The sequence below is a fragment of the Mycteria americana genome, chromosome 1, assembly GCF_035582795.1.
Source record: "Mycteria americana isolate JAX WOST 10 ecotype Jacksonville Zoo and Gardens chromosome 1, USCA_MyAme_1.0, whole genome shotgun sequence".
Lineage (NCBI taxonomy): Eukaryota > Metazoa > Chordata > Aves > Ciconiiformes > Ciconiidae > Mycteria > Mycteria americana.
Window position 1 is genome coordinate 203,026,138 of NC_134365.1, and position 20,090 is coordinate 203,046,227.

The window sequence follows — 20,090 nt, forward strand, 5'->3', positions numbered from 1 at the left end:
ATTTTTAACCAGCACTGCAGATTTTAAGGTACTTTGGGGCAGTAGTAGATCTTTATGCAGCTGTTGAAGTAACTTTTTTCTTACTCAATGTCAAATTTTAAACAATGCACATATATACAACCATGATCTAAGTTGCATACATTTTTACCTATATAGAATAGATATAATACTGTTTTAAAATAATATATATGAATTAGCAGACTTTAGAACTGTTGAGCTCTACTACTATTACTGGAGTTAGACTTTCAGAAGAATTCTCCTCTGATTCAGACATATTATAAATAAAGTGCTAGTCTTGAATGTTCTTGTTGAACTCTGAATACCATGGCAGTTAATGCAGATCTCTGTACAGAAGGACTTTCTTCTGAAAGCATAACTGTCCTCAGCAGGTGAATGATGAGTTATTTCAAGATCTGATTGTACCATGTATCTATGCTTTTAATGTTTTATGTGATGTTGAGTTAATGTTTTCAATTTCATCATGTGGGGTTCTGTTTTTAAACACTTGCATAAATACTGAACTGTAAGTGCTCAGATGCATGTTTTCTGTTTTAGTTCTTAATTGCTATAGCCAAATAAATCTGTGTAAGCACATATACCTTTATTAATATTACGCACAGAAATAAGGAAAATAAATGTGGAACATTAAGTGGATTTTAATCTGATATTGATATTTCAGGTTAAGCTTTAGATCTATATGTGAAGTTTTTTTTAAACTAAGCATAGTCCAGTTATATATTTTATCACTAGTTGTGTCAGTTTATTTGGACTGGATTTTAAGTCTAAAGGTTCGTGAAGTCCCATACAAAAGGCTGACTCCAGGTAGTATGGACTGAAACACACTTTATCCACAGATATGTGGGCATATAAGTCTAGAGGTTATATTGCTGTTAAAAGAATAAATCTGCAGTCTCTAGAAATACAAAAGCTGATCCTCCCCCCCCCCCCCCCCCCCCCCCAATTTGACAATGTTTCTGTGTCTAATTTACTTAAGGGAGAAGCATTGTAGTTGGTATGTAAGGCAGAATAGGGCTCAGGTATAAAATTATTGTTTGCTGTCTCTTCTGTTACATAAAGAATATGTATTGCTTCAGATGTGCTTGAAAGGATGAAGTTACATTCAGCACCAGAGTTGGTCTTAACACTTAAGTTTTTAATTTTTAATTTACTTTACAAAGTTGGAGCATAACATTAGCACTCTTTAATTTCCAGCTCTTTTTCCATAATAACTAATTGAATTGCTCCTTTCTTCCCTCTATGTGTGATCCTGATTCTGCTGGACTATCTGCTGAACTTCATGACAACATCACTTGTGTCTTTTGTTGTAACTCACATTTGGCATGTTCCAAATGGACTTATATTAGCATAATGAGAGATTCCCTCAAGGAGGTCCATCACAGATGGGTTCACCTCTAGTTAGTAGAACGGGCTCTGAAACTCCTCAGCCGCCAATGAGTGGTGTAGGTGCCGTGAGTGGTGGACCTGGTGGCTTTGGTAGAGGAAACCCAGGGGGCAACTTTGAAGGACCTAACAAGCGTCGCAGATACTAAAACTTATTTCATTCCTTACTGTTTAGAAATTCCAGTAAAACTATACAGTGATATGCCTTTATAATTTTAGCTGTTATCTGGAAACGGTTTTATTGTTATTGTAGTCTTTAAAACAGTTTCTTTTGTAAAACTTTTTTTGTATTCAGTCATAGGCTTTGTAGTATAGAGCAGAAATGATGCGGATCATTATGTAAGGCAATGTGTTTGTGACTCTAGCAAAATACAATGTGTGAATATGCTGTAAAACGTGCAGTTATCTGATTACAATAAAATATAAAAATCACTTGAAAGGATTTTGGGAATGTTATTACTAATACTGGGTTATAAGTGGCATCATTTTCATTCTTATGTAGTTTCTACTATGTGTCAAGAAAGTTCCATTCTTAATAGTGAATCTGTTTAGCTTAACTGCATGTTGCAGTACATACTATGAACAATTTATAACACAACTGCTTTTGCTTGTTACGACTTTTGAAGAGCATAAAATTTTATACAAAGTGTTCTTAAGGATACTGTGTCCTTGCATCTCAGTCTCACTTTGCAAACTTAGTCACAGTAGGCTTGTCAACAGAGTATATCTGTTACTCACATTATTGGAAAATTTAACTTGGGGGGGAAAAAAGCTTTGGAAAAGGAATCTGTATGTATGCTTTATTCATAACAGTATGAATGAATTTATCTTAACTGTACTTCTACAGAAGAAAAATTGTTGTGACATCTGTGTGTTCTACTGATCGTTAAAATATCTTGCCATTGCAAGGAAGGAGACATTTGTGCAAGCTGATTTAAAGCCTTCCACTGTGTAATGCATCATTACAAGTATACACTTCCCCCAATGGTTGGTTTGAATAGAAACAAGTCTGTTATCAATTATTAACTGTTTAATTAGGAGGCAGATATATGTTTTCCAGTTAAAAATAATTGTTCACTTAGAGTAATATGCATTTAGAAGGACTGCACATGAGTATTCTTGATAAATGTTTTACAGAATGATGAATTTGAAAAACACCCATTTCCAACATGACTCAGGCTAGATTTGCTGATTGACTCCTAAGATAAAACTGATGATAAAGCTATTAGGAAGCTTACTATGATTCAGATTTTATCAGTCATGGAAGATGATGGAAAAGACCTATTGGTTCTATTCCTGTAATGGCAAGAAAGTAGGGGTATTTTTGGTTACTATTGCTTTTTTCGTGTGCAAAATAGTTGTAAAATATTAGTGTTATGTTTTTATCAGTTCACTCACATTTTCAGAAATAGAAATTACTAAAATTTATCTGCATGAATAGTGATACTAAATTGATTAAAAACTGATTTGAGATAACATGGTGCCCTAATTGTATCGAAATGCTATGTATGTAGCTTCAAGCATGGGCTGCAAGCAGCAGAGAGAGTGTGTATGTGTTACTTAATATAGCAATGATGGTCTTGGTGAATTGAACTGTGGGCAAATGGGTAACAGGAAAATTGCGGCATTGCTGGCATTTTGGAAGTACACTGTTAATTAAATTGCCAGTGTTATATGGCTTAAGGTAGAGAATGTTTTAATACAGTTCAGGAGTTATCACACCTGTAGGTCCTCACTTGTGACATCTGTAACTACTAAGCATTTTCCTCTAGACTGTCTTTAATGTTGCCCTTTTTTGCTTGACTTGAGATACATGCCACACTTGATAGTTTGTAATGCAATAGTGAGTTAGGTTTAAAGTCTGAAATACTCTTTCCCCTACTTGATATATGTATCATGTTTCAGCACTCATTCTTCCAAAAAAACCTCCCTGCAACTGGTTTTACTTAGCTCACTATTTAACTCAACATTTGGGAAAATTGCTACTTTTTCACTAGGTGTAAACTAGTGTTTGCATATAGCAATTATTTAAGCTCTCCGCTTCGGTGTACTGCATTCAGTTGAAAATGCAGTTTACATCAGTGTCTAGTAAGGTGTCTAAATATTAGATTACTTGTCTCATCTTTTCTGCCCTTGTACATGGCATTTTTTTATGGGGATTGAGAAAGTACTGGTGTGAGTTGGTAATTCTAAACTGTAAAGCTGTAAGGGGAACATGTTTTAAATATAACTTGAACTAGATTCAAGAGGTCTGTTCAGGTTTTCAAAGGAAAAGGCTATGTCATTCGGGCCTTTTGGCTAACTCCTGTATATTCATTTAGATATATACACCCTCATCCTTGTAGTATCCGAGTATGTTTCAGAAGTACATTAAACATACCAAATCTGCAAAAAGTGGTTCATTCTTTCCTTACCAGCCTCATGCTATTTTAAGTGCATGTTTGTTGCACTGCATTTTTGCTAGCAAGCAGAGGTATGTATGTTATGAAAGTTATTGTAGATTTTAATTAATATTAGTGATTTTTCGTTCCACAGTTGTAAGCTACCCTTCCTGTAAAACTCTCTTGGATGGCTCTGCTGCATGGTAGCAGTGGATTTGTCTGCTGTCCTTATTGCAGAAAATCATCTAATCTCTTTTTAAATATCGATGAACCAAACCTTTAAGTCCTAAAAAATAAATACTGAAATGTTGAATTTGGGCACGCTTCAAAGATTTAATGAAGAATTTCTTTTGTAGCTCATGACAGGCTGCCAAATTCTGCTCTTAATAAAAGCTTTCTTAGGTCTGCCTGGCCATGTTGCTTGTATACAGCTCAACTGTAAAGCCAATGATTTTCATTTTGCCATATGTGGTAGTAACTGAGTCTAGCTATATGATAAACACATAATTTTGTTAGAAAAGGAATGGTCCCAATTTGTTTCCTAAAAATGGTATGCAGATGTGGTCAAGCAGCGTTTTTGCTTGAAGGTACTGCCCATGTGCTGGAAGTGATTAATTTTTCTTGTTCCTCATCTGGCCTATCAGTTTATCATTTTTTCCTGTGTACACATGTACTTAAGTTTTTAACTGTCTTTGGTCTGTTTGACTAGAAAGCACAGTGAAGTCCTGACTTGTTCTGCTATATGCTGTGGTAACACAAATAAGCTTGGAAAAGATATGAAATTGACAACTACAATGCACTTGCTTTTGGTTGTACTTACTGAGTTTTTACATTATTTCTGAAATTCCAGTCTGAACTGCTTTATTTTCACATGAGATACAGTTTTAATACTGAAAGATAGCAAAGCTTTACTATTTCATTTAAGTAAAACAAAACACAACACCACCGGAATCCAGCTTGTCTAACTGCGTTAGCATTTATCATCTCAGTCATTTGAAGGGGAGCTATTGGGCACTTAAAAAAATAAAATTCATTTTGGTTGTGAGTTAATGTCTTTGTAGTTCTGTCCAGTGTGCTCATTAGATAAAGCACATTGATATCTTGGGAAACTTGGTGGCAATTCAAATATACTTAACTATTTATTTCTGAAGACAAATACAAATTACTATGGATTACCTAGAAAGAAAATTCCTGACCTTAAGTTGTTTTATTTACTGTCCACATCTATTTTATCCAATTGGACATAAAGATACCATAAACTGGAGACTCTTATTAGAACAAAAAGTCAAAACAGATGGCAAGAAGATAATATGAACTAAATGTTACATTAATTTAATTTTAACCATAATCCAATAGGATTTTGTAGTGTGCATTCTTTGAGCAGCTTTCTGATCTAAAGTATACTGTCACATTTTAAAATGTTATACCAAACTAATTTGTCCCCATTTCCACTTTTGATTTCAGATTTTTTTTAACTTGAAAAATAGAATAATCTGTAATTATAAATTCTTTTGAAAAGTACTAAATACAAATGCATTGCCTTTTATGAAGTACTGTTTGTTAAGCAGTCACAGTCAGCCTTGAGATAACTTGGCTCAAAAATGTTGAAATAACCAATCTAAAGGAAGATTCTCAAGTGAAAACCAAAACCCCTTAGGCCTTTTGAAGGGAGAATATGCTTTGAGGTGAGATGTTCAGCAAGTAAGTGGTGTCCTCTGATGGCATGAAGCTCACTTTACTTAAGCATGTTGTGGAAACTAATTTTTTTGGCATACTTCTTAATATATAATTCTTTGTATAACAAGTTGGATCATAATTCTTCCCTTCTCAGTGAAGATAAGTCAGGCTGTAATTGAACTATTATAATGGCAGGGAAGGCTGGGTAGCAACTGATGGGGTCAATTTACATTGGACTACAAATGTGAATGGATTCTCAGTCCCATTCCTGAGACTTGAAGTGGTGCATATCCATAGGTGGTTTTACAGAGTCTGCGTTCAGCATCTCTTGTTAGCTTGTGCTTGGGGGACTTGAGAGCATACATATTTCAAATGGAATTTCATTGTCTTCTCAGGAGCCCTGAATTTATTAATTTGGGCACTGTGCTGTCATTAAGATGCAGAACCATCTTGGGATTTGGTGCTTTCCTTGGGCTGTTAGCTTACTTCTAGCTTGAGGGAATATCGGTCCGAACTGCCCTGATTCTTGAATAGTGAGGAGGGAGGGAGTGTGGCCTATGGAAAATAGAGGTTGGACATTACTCCTTTAGGTTATTGGCTATTCAGTGCTAGGTTAGTGGCAAACGTTGGACTGTATTATCCCAAAAGCATTTGCTTTCTTAAAAATCCATTCAATGATATGAGAACTTAGTAACAATAGAAGGATTGACTAAAAACTTGCAATACTTAATGTCAGGTATAATTTTTCCTATTGGATTGGCTTTTTGGGATATACTGTAAAATATACTTAATCTTAGGTGGTGTCACCAATTTGGTGTTTTGCTGTTATGAAGAAATCTGTTTTATTAATAGTTTTGGGTTTTTCCCCATAAAATATTTTAAACATCATAGCTGTAAGCATTTCAGGTTTGTTTTCACAGTAATCCATGAAATACTGAAGTTTATCAAAAATAAGTTATCTATGTCTAAAATGTAAGTTGTAGAATAAACTTGAACATTAAATTTTCATGAAAACAATACTTTTGATGATTTTAAATGCATGGAAACAAGTGCTCAATGTGTTCGTTTTCAGTGGGATAGATTTAATAGGTCTTTTCCATCTTGAACTTCCTTAAGCTACTATGAAAATTTATATAATTGAAATGTGGAGGTATTCATGTTAATGACCTCAGCCTGACTTCTCAAAGCAGTAAGAGGTGGGTTTCTTCAGAAAAGCAGTTTAGAACAGCAACCATTTTTTCCTCATTGAAGAAACTATTCAGAAATTTTTAAGTTCAAAGATAAGCATAGCATACTTATAGGTAAAACCATTTTAAAAAACTGCTTTCATGTAATGATTATTTTATACCCAAATCACATTAAAAGAAAAAAAAAATTGTAAATGTGAGTAAAAACTTACTGATTTGTATGTAGTCCCTTGAATAGAGGACAAAATGCTCACAATAAGAGGTATGAGATTCAAAAGGAACTTAACTGTGTTACTGCATACACGTGTTGATAAGGTTTTTCCATTTGTTTTGGTAAATGCTTTGTCTAGAGCTTCTATTGTTCCTAGTCTTACTAGTGTGCTTTTATGTCTTAATTTCTGTAGAGTAAAGCATAGCTGTATAATTTGATTCAATTTACATGCTAACTGTATGTGGGACGTTAAGTGCTTGACTTGAAAGAAGTGCAGTGAGAATAAAGATATTGTTCTTGCCTTTAATTTTTCAGTAAAAAAATTTGCATAGAACCTTGAACAGGAATAAGTGTGAAGGGTCCTGTATGTAAATTGGAAGTAGACGGGGGAGGGGGAATAAAGTAACATAATAAAAATGGGATAAATGTGGTTTAATTTCCTATCTACAGCAGACTCACAAAAATAACTTTAAAGCTTGTTATACATGAAAACCACAAACTAACTAATTTTTAATGGATAAGATGGAAATACCAGTTACATTAATATCTTGGATTTTTTAAACTTGGAGTTTAGTATTGTGCAGATGGCCAAGGAATATCAGAAAAAATGAAATGAATTAATGTTCTAAAAGTATTTAATATTCATGGGCCATAAGGTGGGGTTCACTGCAGTTGGATATGTTTCTTCTATGTTGTTGTTATGAAATTGTTCTGTAGGACTTGATTTTTGTGGCTGAATATAGCAACTGTATACAGCGTACACACCTCGTTGTCGTAAGTATGAAACACCTGATTTTAAGATTGTTAGCCTCTCATCAAACGGGTGAGAATCCAGTCTTAACACCTGTGTGTCATAGCCAGAGAAGCACCAAACAGAAGATGGTGTAAAGGAAAATAAAATAGTGAATATTTATTAGTAATTATGGGATAGGATTAAGGTATTTTCATTACGTGTTTGCCTTAATTTCACTGTAATCAATTTTTCATTTATGTGAAAGGGAAGGCAATTTTATTCACAGTGAATACTTGAAAGAAAAAACCCCACCAAAACAAAACACTCCCCCCCCCGCAAAACCCAACCCAAAAACCCCAGTGCCTAACTCCCCCCAGGCAAAACAGGTTTTCCCTCTAAATAACCACATATATTTAAGCAAGGTGGAAAACCACATATACTTAAGCAAGTTGGAAGAGGAAAGGTAATAAATCTAAAAATACGTAAAAACCACAAGGATTTATTGTAATTCTTTTTGCAGCTGTTTGCTCTTGGTGTTTTGGGCATTTTAATGTGTTTCTTTTTTTAAAACCTCCATTACTGTTCATTATGTGCTGTAAAAGGATTCATTCTGCAGTGCTGTTAATAAGCTTTAAGTATTTTTATCTAGTGTAAAATTGCAGGAAAAAACCTTGCATAAACCAGCTATCGCAGTACTGTAGAATGCAGTGTTTGAACTGCCGGCTGGAAGTGGTCTTTCAAGCAGCTTACAAATGTTTTAAATATTTGTATGCTAATGGGAAATTTGAAATCTTTATGTGCATGTTTAAAATAATGATTCAGTACATGCGTTGCTGCAGATACGAATAGCCCTTTGCCCTCCTTGCTGCTTGGTCTTGCTTCCTGTCTGCTTTGTGCCACCCTTGCATTTCTGTGCCCATGCAGTGAGCAGGGTAAAAGAAACCCAGTGAAGATTATCGATTCTGCTCATTTTGGTATGGAAGGAAAGAACAGCAAGGAGTGGGCAGTAGAGCAAGACTCTGCATAACTGTGCGGACATAGGTTAGTTTGTGCTGTATCTACGTGCCACATAAAAAAATGTAGTTTTACATGTGTTCTCATTAAGTGAGTTTGGATGACTTTTCAGTACTTCTAAGAAATACATAGCTTAGAACAAATAAGAATTATGTTGAGGGCTTTAGATGTCTGAATAGCATGGTTATATTTTACATTCTTAGTGATAGCTGGCCCAAGAGGGCAAGTATTTGAAGTAATGAAGAAAAAAATATATACACTAAAAAGTTGAGCCAAATTATATGTGAGCTTGATCTGTCTGTTCACTTTCTGCAGTTGCCAAGAAGGTTACATGCAAGCCATTAAATTATGGAAAATAGTGTTCTTCATGATTTCTCCATCAAAGATGATATACACAATTGTTTTAGAGAAGCAAGACTATTCACATGTACTTTTTCTTGGAAGAAAATATGTAAACTGCAATTACAAAGATGGGCGATACTGTCTTTTAAAATGCTAACGTTCTTCGTTCTTTGATACAGTAGCACTGCATTGTTCCATATATTATGTTCCACTTTTAAGGGACAGAGCATGTGAAAGGTAAGCTGCAGCTCCAGTTTTAATCAACTTCAAATCAAAAGCCTTTTCCAGAAGGCACAGAAGGAAAGCTTTAATAATGAAACAGTAGTTCATCTTCAGTTTTGTTCCAATGTGGAACATTGTGCTTCTAGAACTTCCAGCTTTGTATCAGTAGCAGTTCCACATCTGACGTTTTCAGAACCAGAGCTGTGCCAAATAATACAAATAAAGTTTCTGCCTTTGTGTGAAGAATGTAATTAGGACATTTCAAAAACTGAATGTTCAGAGTTTTGAAAGAAAATGTATGAAATAATTGTCGTATATTGAATTATTGGTTTAAAAGTGTCAACTTGGCAGTTGGGATGGCTATGCTTTTAGAAGCATTTTGGTATATGTGCCAGTTTATCATTGACGTGTTATGCTTTGTGTAGTTTTTGTAATATCACTTAATGCATGTTCAGCATCATTCTTGCATCACAGTTGTGTACAGTTTCATATTTTATTCACACTGCTGAATGCAAATGTCTGTAGAAGGGGAGTACTAGAGCATTTGTTTAGTATGTAGCTTGTTTAGGAGGGTTTTTCATTGCTAAGCTTGCTTTCTGTTTTGTGTTCACTCTGCATGTTTTGTGCAAAATATACTTTTTCTATTGCATATGGGGAAAAAGTAGCAAGTCATGAAAACGTGTTTATTAGGAAAGTAAACAGAAGTCCTGGATGCCTCTTAACTGCTTCTAAAATGACAGCTGGCTCAGGAGAATAAAATCACTTGGTATACTTTCATGCATGATTACATGTAGATTTTTTCCTGCTTATGGCTCACTTCAGTATTAATGTTAAAGATAAAAAAAAAAATCTGAGTTTAGTTTCCATAGATAATCTGGTTTTAATCACAAGCATGTGTACAAGACAGTAAATTAATCACAAATTACTTGATGTTTGCTCTGGATAGTAAACTCTCCAAGTTGTATTAAACATTAAAAAAAAATTAGTTTGAGTTTCATCATTTTTAAAATGAAATTTTTAAAATTGTATGGAGTGAGAGTAAGCCAGTCCACTGGGGGGTAGGGGAAAGTACAAATCTGTGTACAATCATGCTCTTGCTTTGAGTTGCATTATGTTTCTGGGCATGCATTTTTTTACTCTTTAAATTGGAACCATTGTGCTAAACTGTTATAAAGACTTAAAAAGAAATATAATTTGCCTTATTTTACCCAGTTACAAGTATTAAATCATTGTTACCATCTTAAAACAGAGTTGGTTAGATTAGGCACATGTGCTTTACTGGAGATGATGGCATGTAGTATGAATATCAGAAATAGGATAATTCAAGTGATGGTAGTTACTGAAGACTGATAATATGTTGTGCCTTTGAGCCTAGTTGGATAAAAGCTGATCTTGAGCATTATTCTTACTACCTTTGAAATGAATTCTTTCACATATCTTTTTCTTCTTTCAGTTAACCATAAACCTGAATTTCCCAGGTGCCTGATATTTTTGGGAAATAAATACTGATTTTAAAACCCTATGCCCAGAACCTTGATACTACATCTGTGTTTCTGCTTTATTGCTGTAGTAGTCACAGAAGTACTCACAGGTTTGAAAGTGTTCATCTAGATGTTTGGGGAAGGGTAAGGGATTGATTATTTTATGTTGCTTAATTCTTGAGGCCTCAGGTGGGAAAACTGGTAATGTAGAATCTTCTTCATATTATTGTTAAAAAAAAAAATCAGAATTGTTTAAAAATCTGGTATCTTCAAAACTGCCCAGTGTTGAGGAAGCTGAACGGTGTATCTTTAAAGAAGGTGGGAAAACTTTGTTTTACTACAGGTCTTAATATATTTATGAAGTATTTGAGCTCTGAATCTCTCACTGGTCTGACATTGAGGACACTGTGACTCAATCCTAACCTTCCATTAGTATTACGGTGAAAATTCTGCAGGCTTCTGCAAAGCTTTAGAAGTGATGTGAGGACGTAATGTGACATACTCACTATAGGATTGGGCCAAAACATTAATCTTTGAAGATGGTCACTGGCCTGCTCTGGGTATCCTTATCCATTCCATTTAGGACTTTGTTTCCTATTCTGTATTCCAGGTTTTCTTTTATTGTGAAAGGCTTTTAACTTTTCCTGGTGATGTGGAAGATGTGAGCTGTATAAAACTTTATTTGGGCGTTGTAATACTAAACTTGATGGAAATGGATTAAAGGAAAGAATCAGATGTCAGATGCACAGTAAAAACAGTTCTTTACATGATTTGGCAAGTCATTACATACCTGTCCATATGTGTTTTGTTAATATATGAGTATCATGTATGCATTCTTAACCTGTTGTGTCATTGAAAAGGATTTATGGCTGTTCTGAGGAGGAAAAAAAAAGACTTCATTCTGGATTAATTTAATTTTAAAGTTTCTCTTTTGTGTAAATCAGTACACAATAATTGACAGAATACATGAGAACTTAAAAAAAAATAGATAGGTACTCTTCCTTGACTCATAGGTGTGTGGAAATACTAATATGGAAAAGTAAAAGTAGATAAGTGGTCTTCATGGATTTACAGATGGGCGAGATAGTAATGTGGAAAAGCATGAAGGTGTGGTTTGACCTCATCTTTCAGTTTTTCTTCTAAAAATTTGGAAGCTACCACAGAATTAAAACCCCCAAATATGACTCTTGATAAACTTCACCTAAAATTCTTAAATGTTGTTTCAGCATTCTGCTATAACTGAAACTAGTTCAATGTAAACATGCAAATAAAATACATGCTTTAATGGACAAAATAAGTCTGAAAGCCTGTGTTTCATTAAGATATGGAGAAGAGTAATGTGATTGGGAAATTGGCTGTATTTTATCATATTTTTAGTTTTTCTCTTCATAACCTTAAAGGAGCGGAGTTGGAACTTTATTAATGACATGCAGGGGAAGCTAAATATACAAGACAAAATTGTGTTGGGAGAGGACTGAAGTTCAAATATGTATAACAATGTACTGATGCTTCCCATAGAGGACTTCTGTCATGAGTTTAGAGAGCTCCTGCTTAAAAACAAATGCTGCCCAAATCTGGTCCTGCTGTTTTTGCAGGAAAATGTCATCTTTGCCTTGATCATGACAAAACAAGAGTAAGACTTATCAGGATTTAAGTTTACGAAGAGCATAATTATCTTGCCACAGTGATAAATCTGAGTGCTTGAACAGTCAGCACCTGAGGTAGCTTGTCTGCTGATTGGCTACACGTACAGCTACATGACTGTCATTGCCTTCCCAGGACTTGGAAGTGTATACTGTTCATATTCCCAGGAATACGGTAGTGCCTTCGATTGTTTCAACAGTTGCTTCACCTGCCTCAGTTAATGAAGTTCCTTTATGGCTACAAGGATGCTTTTCAAAGTCTTCATCTCTTCTGCTTAGCAAATATTGGTCACACGGTGGCAGCGAATGCAGTTGGGGGTTGAGGGTGGTATAGCCACAGAGCACTTACATCAGCATTTGCTCTTGCCAGCTACAGTCGTCTTTACATCTTTTCAGTCATTGCAGTGCACTTCCAAATGTTACCTTTCATGAATTATAAATGTGCTATTCTCAATGAGGTATTGATCTGAGCAAGCTTGAGTAGAGACTTAATAAATATTATATACAAATTTTCAAAAAATACAAACAGGTTACACTTGTGCTGTCAACAACACAAATTGCTTTGATATGAATCTGTTGGATGATTATTTCAGTCTGATTCCCTAAGTTTGTAATCAAGATGCAAAGACCTGGTTCTACCTCCAGGTGCTGAGGTTCATCTTTAAACTACTTGGATATCTGCATTTATTTTAGTTTACACAGTGTGGTGTAAATGAGAATCACTCAAAATTTATGCATAAATATACCCTGTCAGAGGGTATATTTATACCCATTTATACCCATACTCAGCAATCACATGCAAGATTTTCGCAGAGCTCAGAATGAAAGTTGACTAAAATAGGTTTTTAAATAAGGTGGAAATAAAGTTACGAGAAGGCAAGAACAAGGTTGAGCAGAATAGGAAAGTAAACTGTGAGCTCTTCGAAGATGGTCCATAAAAAGTAGTGGAAGAATTTGATAACAGGTAAATGTTCTGTTAACCTTTCAAAGAAATTGATGCATCAGTATGCAGAACTTCAGTTTGAAATCTGGACCTCATTAGAGAAACTGCTGCTTGCTTACATGAAGTGTCTTTTTCAAGACATAGCAAATAGTGTTTGTAGTGTGTTAGAATGGACGTTTTTTCCTTGTGTACATCGAAAGTCACAAACAGGTAACTGAAGTAACTTTTATGTTCTAGTCTGTGCTCATAACAGTTTTCTCATTAATGTGTTGATATTTACAAATTTGTCACCTGACATAATTTTGATAACTTATTTTTAAATGTGTATTTTTAATGTGAGAATTATAGTATGAGCTTGCATCTTGAAATCTGAATGAACCATGACAAAAAAATAGTGTCAACAGTCAGCCTCTTCGATTTGAAATGTTTTAGGCTTGAATATGATGCCAACTGACTGCCTTTGTATATAAGATGGTAACAAAAGGAAGTTCCCTATTTCTTACCGTGTGGTCTTGGCTTAGTCCTGTGCAAACATGGTTTCATCATGAAGGCCTTTGTATTTTGTTGTTCTCAATAGAAGTAAGTTGTAGCCAACTGGAGTGTCTTTTAAGGGGGGGTAGATGGTGGAAGGGTTAATTTTAATAGTATTCCTAACATACACTGAGATGCCTGATAGTTAAATCTGTTATTCAAAGTTGCAATTATTCCTAATACCGTGCTTTTCAGTCCTCTTCATTACATGTTAGCAGGTGCTTCCTTAGCTCTATGTATATGAGAGCTGAGGCTTAATGCCTTTTTTTTAATGTTTGATAGTCACTTAGAAAGCCATTTCGCTTTGGGTAGGAACAATAACTTTATCTTACAGGTAGTAGCCACTCCTACTAAAATCAGGAAAGTAAAATGGTAATAGAAGGTTGAGATAAATCTTACTTAGTGCAGCATCAGCAATATGTCCAGTTGTGCAAGTAAAGGACAAAAAGCCAAGTCTGAGTCCCAGCTTGCCAGACAATGAAGCTTGTACAACGGTAGCAAGTGGAGAATCTCTGCTTTTCAGTTTTATGTGGTTTTCACTGCATATTCTGCCTTAAAAATTTTCATAGGTTCCTTGGTGGTGTTATGCACAACCTTTAGCCCAGGTCTGAATAGTAATCTGCTTAGACTGGGCAAGTGGAGGCTTGGTTTGTTGCAAGGACTAGTTCTGTCATATTGAAACATCTGTGAATACCTTAATCTCTACAAAACACAAGTTTTTATGAGAAATGGTACCTTTATTCAACATTGCTTTGTGTTTTTTTCATAAACAGGTAAGTCTTTATGTCAGTGGACCAATATGTGATAAAACATTTGCAGGATACCCTGTTAATGCTGTTCTCTTGTCTTTGTCTTGAAATACGGATTCCATTTCCTATGTATTTCAAATCTAATGTAAGATTTTCTTGTTTTCTATCAAATACGGCTTTATTATAGTGGAAGCTAGAAGTTGGTGTTCTGTATTTGTTATGAAGTAATCAGAGATAAAAATTGCCACCCAGCAGTTAGCATAGGAAGGAAATTCCTTAACTGCACAATGAATTACCAAATCTTTTGACAGGACCAGAGGCAATGGGCACAGACTGAAACATGGGAGGTTCCCTCTGAACATCAGGAAACACATTTTACTGTGAGGGTGGCTGAGCACTGGCACAGGTTGCCCAGGGAGGTTGTGGAGTCTCCCACCTTTGGAGATACTCAGAAGCCGTCTGGACGTGGTCCTGGGCAGCCAGCTCTAGGTGGCCCTGCTTGAGCAGGGGGGTTGGACCAGATGATCTCTAGAGGTCCCTTCCAACATTAATCCTTCTGTGATTCTGTCATCTAAATAAAGCTTTGACTTTATTGAACTTTATATGAATTAACATTAAAAACCTATTACATGCTTAGGTATTTGAATGCTTCCTTACTAGGTTTCATTTCAATATAGATGTATATATTGCTTAGTATTGTTAAAATTTACATTTTCAAATGAAGCACTTCAAAGATGAAAGCTCTTTGAATGAACCTTATAAGGACGGTGCGACCACAGCTTGCCCTGCCCTTTCCCCCAGCACAGTCTTATGGCTTCAGAGATTTTAGCCCCACAAAGATAATAAATTCTGCTGTCATTACTTTGGAAGAAGAGGTTAGGACACTGGCCTAACTTGGCACCTGCTGCAAAAATGACAGGTAAGGAATCCTACAGGAGGGAATGGGGAGTGTTGTGTGAAGTTGTGCAAGAGCAGCATTGCTGACACTTCGGAATTAAATGCACTGTGTATCAGTGAGTTTCACAGTTCCTTGGGAATGCTGTTTTTTTAAATTAGAGACAATTGGGTTATGCACAGTCTAGGAAGTTTCCCTTGAAACTAGATTCCCCCCTAGTTTTTGGAAGATCCAGAATATCCTCAAGCTAGTGAGATCATCATATCTCAACTATAAGTATTTTTCTATAATACAAAGTTTATGCTGATTTCCTGTAGTCTTAAAACTAAAGTCTGAGAAAACTGTCTCTTAGGCTTTGCCTATACATTTTTGCTACTTTAAAACAATTTAAAAGTTATGTTGAAATCAAACTAAATTGATATTAAAACTATGCATATTTAAATGTCTCTAAAATTTTCTTAGTGGTTCTCTCATTTCAGATTGCATAATTGTAAACTTGTTTGTACAGTGTGTAGCACAATGATACCCTGACTTCTGTTAAAGTAGTAGAGCAATACTAATACTACTTAACTCTGTGCTAGCTGTGCTGGTTTAACTATATCTAGTTTACAGCAGACTTTTCTAAGTTTGTTTCAAACTCTGTATGTAAACAAGCTGAAAGTTTCTGTGATAAGTGAACTCACTCAGAATTTCTAGAACCTGACATAAACAAGCTCATGAAATTTTAACTGTAGCTTCCAATGCTGAGTGATGCAACTGTTTCAGATGCTTTTGATCTGTCAGGTTTCTTAAGTTTTCTTTGTTAATTGGTGAAGTCACATCTATACATCATTATTTCTAGGTGAAAGAGATGATGAGGGTTAAAGGTTATTCCCTTGCTCCTTCAACAGTTCTGTACTTCTTAGCTGTTCATGATAAGGTAAAGTATCACAAAATGCTTAGGAACTTTGCATCCGTGTAAACAGGGCATGTGAGTTCAGAATGGAGAAAATTATACTGTTACTTGGATGTTTTTCCAAGCTGCTCAGCATGAACACAATCGTTGAAGTAGAAATCTGAACATCTGAAGACATTTCTGCCATATGTAGAATGGATAATTTCTGCCATATGTAGAATGAATAGCTGATTAGCCAGCTATTCTGGCGCTGCAGATTCCTCAGCTTGACATGGGCGTGTTAGTGAGCAATATAAGGGAGGGGGGTGTATTCAAAAATACGGGATTGAATTGCTGTTTCATATAGGATTATTTTAATGACTTTGTATGACTACAGCCTCACAGTTCACAAAATTTTGCAAAAATATATTTATACATAAAATACATATTAAAATATAACACTTTAATTGTATGGTGCAATAAAAGCCTGAGTGATGTTAGGAATTTAAAGACTTCATTCCCTTCTGCTGATCAAATCCAAACTTCTTTGAAATTGTGGGGAATCTTTTTTACCAAAAAAATGGATCCTCCTTTTGTATTAAATGCGTGGTCTTACATGTAGGAATATAATGACTCGCAAATGAACAATTTTTATTAAATTTACAAAGTACTTAAAAATTTCAGTGTCTTCAAATTCAGACCTTGCTTAAGCTGCACAGATCAATCTTTGTCCTTTCTGTTTAAGTATTTTCAGACATGATCATCATTCCCCAAATACTGAAGAAATAGTTTAATTTCGGTATGAGTGAAGTTTTGCAATCCAGGCAAAACAGAAAAATATGTCCCTTGATGGTAGTATTGTCACTGATACTGGTTTATTACCTAGTAACTAGTAGCTGCCACTGTTTTTTCTTTTTTGAAATCTGATTCTAGAGGAGGAATATTACTACACTCACATTCCTCATTCTGTATAAAATGCTAACTTCAGATAACCTATATTTTTTAAATTGAAAATTGTGAAATAGATGTAAAATGTTTTAAATAGTCTTGTCAAGGAAATTGAATGCCTTGCTGGCTCAGTTCAAGTAGTATTTGCCCTTGTGCTTCTAGGAACTTAATTTTCCTTTTGAGCCTTAATATGGTAATGTTCACTTTTCCCCTTAAATGCTTATTTGCTTCTAGCTGTCTGCAAGTATATGCTCTTGAGAGAATTCGGGGAATGTAAGATTGGGAAAGATTATGTTGCACTTTGTCTCCTGTAATCGCTGGCAGCCATGCAGTGATGCCCAGGTGACAATTTTCTCTCAGATGGTTTTATTGTTGCAAATGTGTGCTTTTGTCCTCAGCAGAGGCTAGTCATGATTGAGGTGAGCAGGTTTGGCCAGACTTGAGTAAAAACTAAGAGAAGAAGGGGAAGGAAAAGATTTAAAATGTCTGGCACTGTATCTTCTGTTAGTACATCAGCAGCCAACATTGTTGTCTGTTACCTTTTGATAGGTAAACCTGAACAAATGCAAACATGAACACAGCTCTGCAGATCATCTCGGGTTCCCTTTGGAAACCCCAAATAAATGGCCACAAGGAACTGTGTGTTTTCCTGAGAACAGCTTGGCACTGGAGTTCTTCCTTTCTGTGTGATGGATAGTGGCTTTGCTACTCTCAAAATGATACCTGTGCCTGCTGGTGCAAAATGTTGTATGGTCCACTTCAGTGGAAGTCAAAATTTACCCATGCTACTGTTCTGTGTTGCTAGGTAATTTTTAAAGTAGACATAAAATAAAGGGGGAAGTGGAGGGAAATACAGGGGCGGAAGCTCTTGTTACAGTAGCCACCAAAAAATCTGTTAATTTAAAAAAAAAAAAAAGGGGGCAAAAAAAACCCCAACAAAAACCCAACCTGTTCTGTCAGTCAAGCCAGTGAAGCTGCACAGCACCAGTGTGCAAGGTAAATGTAAACATCCTTCAGCATTGTAGGTTGTCATGGCTGTTTTTGCTTGGTATGCTGCTGTGGCAGCTTGGAGCTTGTCTCACATAGCAATTCTGTATTGGAAAGACAGTAGTGGGGAGTACTCTGGGGAGCTGAATATGTGTTACTTGAGATAGGTTGTACTGAGCTTCTCAATTTTCCTTGATGGTGGCACAGTATATGTACAGCATTGCTCAGTTTCTGCGTGCGTGATGCATCTGTTTTCTTCAGAATAAGCATGTTTATCATGCTGTTAGTCTTTTAGAATAGTTCAGATTCATTTTGCTTGGCACCATACCCACTTTAAGCTTTAAATTAAAGAAAAGCTTTATTGTATGAATGAAGATAATTCAGAGTCTGTTACTTTGAAAATAACTATTTGCTGTGTTCCTGGTCACTCTTACAGATCCCTTTTTCCAGCACTAGCTGCTAGGATATGTTCAGGTCTAACAAAGTAATTACTGTTAATCATCAAGTCTCTCATATAGGGTAGAGAGGTTGAAATGCTCTTAATTTCTTGTAGAGAGAATCCTGAAGAAATAGTGCAGAGGCAGAGACATACTGTTTAAAAAAAAAAACAACCACAGACTATATAATCGCTTTGCAAGTATTTGAGTTACGGTAAATTATTAACTTGTAACACTACCATATGGTCTTACTTGCTGGTTTTAAGGGTTTTCTTCAAAAACATACCAGATTTATTTGGCTACGATTTTGTCACGAGTATCTACTAGTTGCCAAGAATCTGGCTCACTGCTTTCTCTTCAGTAAATCTGGGTGGCCAAGAAAGAGAAGGTAATACACACTGGCTGTTAGAGAAACTGGAGAGACTGACTGTTAGGCCTTTGGAGGTCTTAGCCTTGCTGTTTGTAGATAGGGGAAAAAAGGAAGAAAAGTCTAATTATGATGGTTTTTTCGTAATACTAAAATACAGACTGAAAGATGTACAGTTTGTAATTGTAGCTTCCCTTTAAGATGGGTACATATTTATCGAGCTGGATTAGTTTCACCATGTGGAGGTAATATCCCAGGACACTAATATTTGTCCAGATGACAATTCCAGCCTGGTCCCCGAGGCTGACAGTCATCGGTACAGCCATTATTTTATTTGGCCCGCTAAATGATTTTAACACTAGCACTTGCAAAATTATAGCTCTAGTTACAAAGGGTTAGTGGGCTGTGCTCTGTCATACCTGCTTTAGGAACAAAGTGTCCATCTTGCTGAATGTCTGTGTTATGGAATAGATAACAGAACTGTTGAAATTTGATATATAGCAAGCTGCACGGGGGGGGGGGGAGATGAAAAGGAAGCAAGTGGGAGAATTGATGAATTAACAGCACTTTTAATAGGACTTAGACATTAAATTGTGCCAACCTTGAAATCATATTTATTCTGAGCTGCTAGCCTCAGCCATTTTTCAGCTGTACCTGAATAAGGTAAATGTTACCTTTATTGTAAATGTTTGTGGTTGTGTGTTGTAATTTGCACATATGTCACTTCTGAGTTGCTTTTTGGGGCTGTTCCTGAAGTGAAGCTAGCCTGAAAGGTGCAACCTGTGTGTGGCTTTTCAAAGTAATTCTTTCTGTAACAAATATTTTGCAGGGTGTGCTAAGTTTTCTGATCATCAAATGACCTCAAGATGTTGGTATATTGTTTTAAGAAGTCTTTATCTGAGAGCATACAGAGCTCTTCATCCCCTTGTGCTGCTGTAATTGGGGGCTTTTCAGGCAGTCTTCCTCTCTACAGAGTTTTCTTTAGGGCTCCTTGGCTCTGCAACATGTTTCTAAGTCTGCTTTCCCAGCCTGAGTAATGGATTATGTTAAACCTATCAAACATTGCA

The 20,090-nt window shown here is 35.7% G+C and overlaps 1 protein-coding gene across 4 annotated transcripts in view; it reads left to right on the forward strand.

Annotated features, from left to right (window-relative positions):
* The window catches only part of PSPC1 (paraspeckle component 1), a 72,596-nt gene that overhangs the window by 42,001 nt on the left and 10,505 nt on the right, over window positions 1-20,090 (forward strand). The window contains exon 9 of one of the 4 annotated variants that reach the window (XM_075490954.1): window positions 1,365-1,929. The exons of the other annotated variants lie outside the window; for them this stretch is intronic. Within the exon in view, the coding sequence (XP_075347069.1) occupies window positions 1,365-1,550 (186 nt within the window). The 3' untranslated portion in view covers window positions 1,551-1,929. Of the gene's footprint in view, window positions 1-1,364; window positions 1,930-20,090 lie in introns of those variants that run through there. 4 annotated transcript variants of the gene reach the window in all.